Here is a 9,320-nt window from a genome sequence, read left to right on the forward strand (position 1 = left end):
CTATACTCCAGTCTGGGTGACAGAGTGAGACTCCAACTCAAAAAAAAAAAAAAGAAAAAGAAAAAAAAATTAGCCAAGCGTGGTGGCACACACCTGTAGTCCCAGCTACTCAGGGGGCTGAGGTGGAAGGATCACCTGAGCCCAGGAGGCTGAGGCAGTGGTGGGCCGTGATTGTACCACTGCATTCCAGCCTGGGCGACAGAGTGAGACCCTGACTTAAAAAAAAAAAAAAGGTAAGAAAAGCCAATAAATCAGAAGTGTTCAAACTGGGTACAGTGGTTCACGCCTGTAATCCCAGCACTTTGGGAGGCCGAGGCGAGAGGATTGCCTGAGCCCAGGGGTTTGAGATCAGCCTGGGCAATTTGGCAAGACCTCATCTCTACAAAAAATCAAAAAATCAGTTGGGCCTGGTGGCACACGCCTGTGTTTCCAGCTACTTGGAAGGCTGAGGCAGAAGGATCACCTGAACCCAGCAAGTCGAGGCTGCGGTGGCCGTGAGCGTGCCATTGCACTCCAGCCTGGGTGACAGAGTGAGACTCTGACTCAAAAAAAAAAAATGTTCAAATCCTGTTCCCATGGTAGTGACTTTGAGTGACATTTCTGTGGGCGTCAGCACTCTCATTTATAAAACGGGACAATAATACTAACCTCATGGGACACTGACAGAATAAACAGGTCCTGAGTAAGCAACAGAAAAATGTAGGGCCCTTCTCTCCTCACCTTTGTTGTGGGAAGGGAAAAAGCGTGACCTTGTTTATTGCCAAAGCGGAATAACATGAGGAGAAAAGAAATCACTCATACCATCCCTTTTTTGACGCAAGTATTTTCCTTTTTATATATTATATTTCCTTCAGTTTCACGTAAAAAATGTTTAGACCACGTACAATGGTTCACGTCTGTAATCCCAGGACTTTGGGAGGTTGAGGTGGCAAGGATTGGAGGCCAGGAGTTTGAGGCCAGGAGTTTGGGCAACATAGCGAAATTTAGCCAGGCATGGTGGTGTGTGCCTGTAGTCCTAGCTACTCAGGAGGCAGAGGTGGGAGGATCACTTGAGCCCAGGAGGTTGAGGTTGCGGTGAGCCATGATGGTGCTACTATACACTCTAGCCTGGGCAACAGAGTGAGACACTGTCACACACATACAAAAAAAGCTTATCACTCATAAGTGGACGCTAAACATTTACCGTAATACCATAAGACAAAGATTGGCAGTAGCGGGATATTGCCGGGGTGGGGTGGGGACATAACCTCAATAAGGAGACCTGATCTCAAACCAGGCAAAGTGGGGACCAAAGGGAGGCCCAAACTTTACCTGTACGATGCCCACTTTATATACCTAGTCCTGAATTATACCCACATCTTTAAAAATATTTATCCATAAAAATATACATATAGTTAAAGTGAAATTCATTGTGGAACAGTCCAGGTTGTATATCAGATTTTATTATTTTGGATTCTAAAAACTAAACGTCCTTTGTCATGAAGTTCTCAGTTTATGCAGAGATTGCTCAAGAATCTTAAAGAACTGTGAATATTTGCACAGAATTCTGAGGAAGCCCTCTGTTACCATAGGCTCACTAGTTTTTGTTTTGTTTTTTAAATTTCTCTGCTTCCTTCTCCAATAAACAACCCATCTTTAGTTTTTTAAGTCTTTTCTATGTCATCTTTTGTGTCCTTTGCTAATTTTTAAAATGGCGTTGTTTTTGTCTTGAAGAAGTTTTGAATTTAACTTAAATGTATAAATAAAGCATTATCTCCAAAAAAAAGTTTAACTCCTTTTTGAAAACTATTTTAAATCTACAGAAAAATTGCAAGTATAGTGCAATAAATTCCCATATATACTTCATCCAGATTCACTCGTTATTTTTTTCAGGTTCATTTATTATTAACCTCTTACCATATTTGTGTGTGCGCGCGCTCTCTCTCGCTCTCTCTCCACACACACACACACACACACACACACACACACACACATACACACACACAATTATTATTTTGGCTAAATGATTTGAATCAATTGCAGACATCATGACCTTCTGCTTTTAAATCTCTAGTGTGTCTCTCCAAAGACGTTTGCCTACACGGACAATGTCACAGTGATCACATGCAGGCAGTCTAACATTGATACAATGCTATTGTCTAATGCAGAGGTCTCTAACCTCTGGGCTGCAGACCAGTCTGTGGCCTGTCAGGAACCAGGCCTCACTGCAGGAGGTGAGCCACAGGGCGAGTGAGTGAAGCTTCATCTGTATTTACAGCCACTCCCCATTGCTCCCCACTGCCTGAGCTCCACCTCCTGTCAGATTGGGGGGGCATTAGATTCTCATGGAAGCGTGAGCCCTATTGTGAACTGCACAGGTGAGGGATCAAGGCTGCACGCTCCTTATGAGACTCAAATGCCTGATGACCTGAGGTGGAGCAGAGGCAGTGATGCTAGCGCTGGGGAGTGGCTGCAGTGAGCAGTGAGGTTGGACTTCACTTTCTCTCTCCTCCCCTTCCATGGAAAAGCTGTCTTCCATGAAACCAGGCCCTGATGCCAAGAAGGTTGGGGACTGCTGTGCTAATCCATAACACAAAAATCAGGTTTCACCAGTTGTCCTGACATTGTCCTTCTTTGTGATTTTTAATTATCTGATCTAGGATTCAATCCAGGACTTTTTTTTTTTTTTTGGTTGCCAGTTCTCTTGGGACACCTTCAGTCTTGAGCAGTCCTTTGGCCTGCCTTTTTCATTCATGGCATGGACACTTTGAAGCATTCAGGGCAGTTGTTTTGCAGAATATCCATCAATTTGGGTTTATCTGATTTTTTTTTTTTTGAGTCAGAGTTTCACTCTGTCACCCAGGCTGGAGGGCAGTGGCATGCTCCCGGCCGGCCACCGCAGCCTTGACCTGCTGGACTCCGGCGATCCTTCCGCTTCAGCCTTCCTAGTAGCTGGAACTACAGGTACACACTACCAAGCCAGGCTAATTTTTGATTTATTGTAGAGACGAGGTCTCGCCAAGTTGCCCGGGTCTCAAACCCGTGGGCTCAGGCAATCCTCTCGACTCAGCCTCCCAAAGTGCTGGGATTACTGGCTGAGCCACCGAGCCTGGCCTATTTGATGTTTTCTTATGGTTAAATTCAGTCTATCCATTTTTTAGCAGGAATATCGCAGAAGCCTTCTCAGTGCATTGTATCAGGAGGCACCGGAGGCTGGTTTGTCCAGTTATGGGTGACAATTGGTGACATTAACTTTGATTACTTGGTGAAAGGGTGTCTGCTGCCAGGATTTTTTCCCTGCATTTCTTGTTTTGTGATTATTAAGGTATTCTGCAGGGAGACACTTTGAGACTACATATAATCTGTTCCCCATCAAATATGTACCCAAAGTTTTAACATCCAGTGATGATTCATGGTTGAGTCCATTATTAAAATGATGGTTACAGATAAGTGATTTTCTAACTTTATCGTTTTTAAAACATTTCTTGAGTCAGGGTCTCACTCTGTTACCTAGGCAGGAGTGCAGTGACATGATCATGGCTCACTGCAGCCTTGACCTCCTGGGCTCAGGCAATCCTTCCACCTCAGTTTCCTGAGTAGCCAGGACTACAGACATGCCCCATCATGTTTGGCTAATTTAAAGGTTTTTTTTTTTGGTAGAGATGAGGTCTTGCCTAAGCTGGTCTTGAGCTACTAGACTCGAGTGATCCTCCCACCTCAGCCTCCCAAAGTGCACCATCATGTTTTCTAAACACTGAGTTCACTAACATTCATTCCAAGAATATTGATTGGTCATCTGTTACGTCCCAGGTCCCATGTTAGGTGTGAGGATTCATCAAGAAAAAAGCCCGCGGGTTCAAGACCCGCTTAGGCAACTTGGTGAGACCTCATCTCTACAATAAATCAAAAATTAGCGGGGTGTGGTAGCGCGCACCTGTAGTTCCTGCTACTTGGAAGGCTGAGGCGGAAGGATCGCCGGAGCCCAGCAGGTCGAGGCTGCGGTGGCCGGGAGCGGCCACTGCACTCCAGTCTGGGCGACAGAGTGAGACTCCAACTCAAAAAAAAAAAAAAGAAGAAACAAGCCCGACTCAAATCCCTGCCCTCATGAGTTTATACACCAGGGAAGGAGACAGATAACAAGACAAATAAGCAAACTGTAGAGTATGTAAGATGGTGATGCTAGGGAGAAACAAAATGAAGGGAAATGACAGAGACCTGAAGGGAGGGAAAGCGTGACCCACGACGTGGGCAGTAGACACTTTCCTTCAGACGATCATGGTCCGCACTCATCACCTGAAGAGCCAGGAGCAGATTTCTTCCTGTTGTTAATGTCCCTGCTGGGCCAGTCTCCTGGCTCAGTCTGTCATCCCAGCACTTTGGGAGGCCGAGGCAAGTGGATTGCCTGAGCCTGCAGGTTCGAGACCAGCCCCAGCAACTTGGCAAGACCGTGTCTCTACAATAAATCAAAAAAATTAGCCGGGCATGGTAGTGCGTGCCTGTAGTTCCGGCTACTTGGAAGGCTGAGGTGGAAGGATCGCCGGAGCCCAGCAGGCCAACACTGGGGTGGCCATGGGTGTGCCTTGCACTCCAGCCTGGGTGATGAAATGAGACTTCGACTCAGAAAAAAAAAAAAAATTCCCTGCTGTTAGAACCCAGGGTGCTCTCCAACCTGCACTGGTATAGATTCCCTGGGGAAATCTTTATAGTTAATAAAACGTATCTGTAGCTAATAATAATAGGCATATATTTATTTATTTATTTGGGAGTATATTTGTCAAAGTGGGATGCACAGGCCTCCAGGTAGGAGCGTTTACATGGCAGGGGTTTCTTGTCGCTAAAAGCCATCGTTCCAATGAATGGAACCGATGGGCCAATCTGAGACCGCGCCCGGGCAGTGCGTGTGTGGATGTGTGTACTACCGGCCTTGGCCACTAGGCGTCAGGCCTCCACGGACCATCCCTTCCCTGACTTTTTCTCTGGGAAGGAAAAACAAAAACAAAAAAACGGGCATAACTCAAGAGAGATGAAGTCTTCTCTATTGGGGGTCTCTCTCCTCCCCCTTCCCCCTTCCCGCCCCTTTCCACTCCCCTCTCCTCCCCTCCCTTCTCTCTCTCTCTCAGAGCTGGGACTACAAGTGTGCGCAACCATGCCTGGCTAATTCAGAGACTAGGTCATGTTATGTTGCTTAGGCTGGTTTCGGACTCCTAGTTTCAAGCAACCCTCCCGATTCGGCCTCCCAAAGCACTGGGATTAGAGGCGTGAGCCACTATGCCTGGCCTAAAATGTTTTAAAGAGAAACATTTTAGATCCGAGAGGCACCATCTTTTTCTCCACGTTCTCTTTCGCCAGAGGCTATACAATCCCTTTGGTCTGTGCTCGGTTAAAGGTGAAGTGTGGAGGGGGCAGATTCTTGCTGTAAAGAACAGAATTCATCTTTATGTGGTGGTACAGGACACACATACAGACCCTCGTGAAGAGTCCGCCTCATTAAACAGACACCAGCTCCAGGCCGACCTTGGGCACCCTTAGGGAAGCAAGCCCTGCCTTCTTATGACCGAGACAAGGGAAGTGGGCCATGTGGACACCACGTGTGTCTCCTGCCTGAGAGGTGGCAGTGTGCCAAAGTGGGAGCTCTCACTGCCTCCGCCGCCATTCATTTATTCAACTTTTTTTTTTTTGAGTTGGAGTCTCACTCTGTCGCCCAGACTGGAGTGCAGTGACCGCTCCCGGCCACCGCAGCTTCGCCCTGCTGGGCTCCGAAGATCCTTCCCCCTCAGCCTTACAAGTAGCTGGAACTACAGGCGTGTGCTACCACGCCCGGCTAATTTTTGGTTTATTGTAGAGATGAGGTCTCCCCAAGTTGCCCGGGTGGGTCTTGAACCTGTGGGCTCAGGCAATCCACTCAGCTCGGCCTCCCAAAGTGCTGGGATGACAGGCTGAGCCACCAAGCCCAGCCAATTCAACATGTATTTACAGAGAATGCGCTGTGGGCCTGGCGCTGAGAGCTGGAATGTTTCTCTCATTTGTACCAGGGAGGTCATCACCAGCCTTGCCATGAGACAGCGTGTGGAAAGCCCTCAATACACCAACGGGGGCTGTTCCTTTTTTTCTTTTGAGTCAGAATCTCACTCTGCTGCTCAGGCTGGAATGCAATGGCAGGATCATAGCTTGCCACAGCCTCCCTTCCTGGGCTCAGGCGATCCTTCCACCTCAGACTCCCGATTAGCTGGGACTACAGGCGTGTGCCACCACGCCTGACTAATTTTTTATTTTCTTTAGACACGAGATCTCGTTATATTGCCCAGGCTGGTCTTGAATTCCTGGATTTAAGCAATCCTGTCACCTTGGCCACCCAAAGTGCTGAGATTACAGGTGTGAACCTGGAATTATTATTCTTACTTTTTTTTTAAATTGGAATCTCACCCTGTCACCCAGGCTGGAGTGCAGTGGCATGCTCATGGCCACCCCAGTGTTGACCTGGGGGGCTCTGGTGATTCTTCCACCTCAGCCTTCCAAGTAGCCACAGCTACAGGCACGAGCTACCATGCTTGGCTAATTTCTTTTTATTTATTGTAGAGATGAGATCTTACCAAGTTGCTCGGGTTGGTCTTGAACCCATGGGCTCAGGCAATCCTCACCTGGGCCTCCCAAAGTGCTGGGAGTACAGGCTGAGCCACTGAGCCTGGCCCTTTTTCATTTTCATTTTCTTTCTTTCTTTTTTTTTTTTTTTTAAAGAGAAGAGATCTCTCTTGCTTGTTGCCCAGGTTGGTCTTGAATTCCTTAGCTCAAATGATCTTCCTGCCTCAGCCTCCCACAATGCTGGGATTATAAATGTGAGCCACCACACCTGGCCTGAGCTATTATTCCTACTCTTAGGGGTGGTTTCTGGCCAAGAGAGATGTCCCTGACAATTCCATGAAGACACAGCTGGCAAATGAGTTTTACAAACTTGAATCTCCATGAAGCTCAGTTTCCCTTTACTGTGTGCTGGAAAACAGGACCAAAGCCTACCACACTCTTCCTCGCCCTTACGTGGATCTTAAGTCCAAGACCATCGAGCACACAGGCCATGTACAGCAGCTCTGCACTCAATAGTCACTGCAGGGTTTTGGGGTGTATTTCAGGTTGGGATGGTAAGAGCAGGCGGCCAGTCTTCGGGAGGGCCCAGGAGGCGTGATATCCTAACGGTGGGAAACACAGGAGGGTGTGAATGGGGCCCAGGGACAGACGACCTCTGGGACTGTCACAGGGAGGCCAACCTTTCACTCATGAGAGGGCCCTGATGGACCAGGACATCAGACCAGGTGGCCCCTCTGGCCCCTTTCTAGCCTGAGGCTCTCTTGAAACCCAGAAGTTATTCTTTCATGACCCAGGGCTTTTGCACACGCTGCTTCTGTGGCTAGGAGCAGCCTTCCTCCTCTAGAGTTGGAAAATTCCCCTCCGTCATTCCAGATGGAGCTCAGTGTCGCCTCCTCCTGGAAGCCTTCCCAGGCTCCCTGAAGACAAAGCCCATGGCTCCTCGAGCTCCTAGCAACCCTTCTGCTGTCTCCTCCATCAGGTCCTCATGGTTGGGTGCTAGAATTTGTACCTTTGTCTCCATGACCCCATGTGTGTTCCTGATCTAGCCCTAGACCCCAGGGGTCCACCACCGCCCCCGGTCATCAGTGAACATGACCGAGTGGAAGGATGATGAAGTCCTGAGGGTTCATCGCTTTTGCCGTGTGTGTCTCGCCCAAGTGAGGGCAGTACCGTTTTGAGACAGGCATTGTTTTCCACTCCTGCTCCTTCTCCCCTCGGGGCTCCCTGTGCTCTGCCTTCTGACCCCTGCTGCCCACATCTGGGGCCTCTGCCTGGGGCCTCCAGCCCAAACTTCCTGAACGGTGGCGGCCCAAATCTAATGGCTTCCCAGCTGCACCCCGGAGGACGCCCAAGGTGACGTGCTCCGGAAGGCTGAAGGCTTTGTCCCTCCATCCCCAAGTCTCCCTCCCCAAGACAGTCTTCGAGGCCAAGAGAAGGACCATACCGGGCGTCTGTGGGGCGGGGATGGCTCAGGGTCCACATGGGCCCAGCTCAGGGGAAGCAGAGCTGGAAAGAACATGGCAGCTGCAAGTGGCAGAGCGCTGGCGGCCGGTGGGGGGCCCTTTGGGGAGCCAGGGTGGAGCCATCCCAGTTGAAAGGGCCTCACCCAGAGTCCACCTCGAGCAGAAGGCCACTGCCAAGTGTCCTTTGAAAATGGGAAGAGCAGAATCCAGGTTTCATTATCTTTTAGCATCCTTCCGATGGGCGGGAGGTGGAGCGTGTTGGCAGGGTTGTCCCAAATTCTCCCATCTGTCTGTGACACCCCCGCTGCCACTTGTTTTTAAAACTTAACTAAAAGTTTTTTTTCTTGGAGTCGGGCTCGCACGTCAGCCTTGACCTCCCGGGCTCAGGCGATCCTTCCACCTCAGCTTCCAGAGTAGCTGGGGCTCTGATGCCGCACGCCGCCTGCCCGCCTGCCCCGACAAGGTCTCGCTAGACGGCCCAGGCGGGTCTGGCCCTCCTGGGCTCGGGCAACCCTGCCCCCCGCCTCCAAAGTGCTGGGCTCCCAGGCTGCGCCACCGCGGAGGGGGCCTGCCTCGCCCTCGCTCCAGCCCTGTGACGCCAGGGGACGCTGTCAATCACCCCAGGTCACGGGGCAGCCGCTCAACCCCGCAGAGCCAGTCCGGGTGCCCGAGTCCCCTCCGCCACGAGGATCGGGCCGGGGCTGGGCACGTGACCCGAGGCAGGCCAGTCAGAGTCCTTCCTGGTACCCTGGCCTGTATTCCGAGCGGCGTGCGCCTCGGGTTCGATTCCATACGGGCTTTGCAGCCCCGGGCGGGGGCTGCGGCCAAGGTCGCCGTTGGGAAGAAGCCCGAGGGGGAGCTCTCGGGCAAAGAACCAGAGACAGAGGAGAGGAGGAAGGAGGGAAGGGTGTGCTGAGGGCTCTGGATTCTTGGGTCCGGCGTTGGGATCGCGGGACCTGCTCTGGCCCTCGGAGCCAGGGCATCCTTCGCAGAGCTCCTGGCCTGAGCCTGCGGGTCGGGCTTCTCTCGCCTGGGGTCGAAACTGGACCCCGGAGTCCTGCTGCATTCCCGGGCGCCCCCCTGACCCTAAGAGAAGCAGCCGTGGGCGTCGGCACCATTCGAAGCAGCGTCCTTTTTTCTCCGCCGAGAACCGCGCGTGGCAGAGCGCCAAACCCAGCCCCGCGCGGAACCCCAGGAGCGGCTGCGTGTGGGTTCGGGGCGGGCCGGCCGGCGCCTTCTGGGGAGCCCCGGCCTCTAGGCCGCTGCAGGCGCCGGGCCGACCTGCTGCGTGCCGGGTCG

General features: G+C 51.2%; 1 protein-coding gene across 1 annotated transcript in view; it reads right to left on the reverse strand.

The window, feature by feature from the left end:
- Window positions 1-7,067: 7,067 nt before the first annotated feature.
- LOC103249437 (pepsin F-like) overlaps window positions 7,068-9,320 on the reverse strand; it is a 19,474-nt gene continuing 17,221 nt past the window's right edge. Inside the window, 3 exon segments of the mRNA XM_021707559.1 lie at window positions 7,068-7,160; window positions 8,003-8,082; window positions 8,769-9,258. Coding sequence (XP_021563234.1) covers window positions 7,068-7,160; window positions 8,003-8,082; window positions 8,769-9,258 — 663 coding nt within the window.

The sequence above is a fragment of the Carlito syrichta genome, unplaced genomic scaffold, assembly GCF_000164805.1.
Source record: "Carlito syrichta isolate Samal-C Ts95f unplaced genomic scaffold, Tarsius_syrichta-2.0.1 Scaffold120490, whole genome shotgun sequence".
NCBI lineage: Eukaryota > Metazoa > Chordata > Mammalia > Primates > Tarsiidae > Carlito > Carlito syrichta.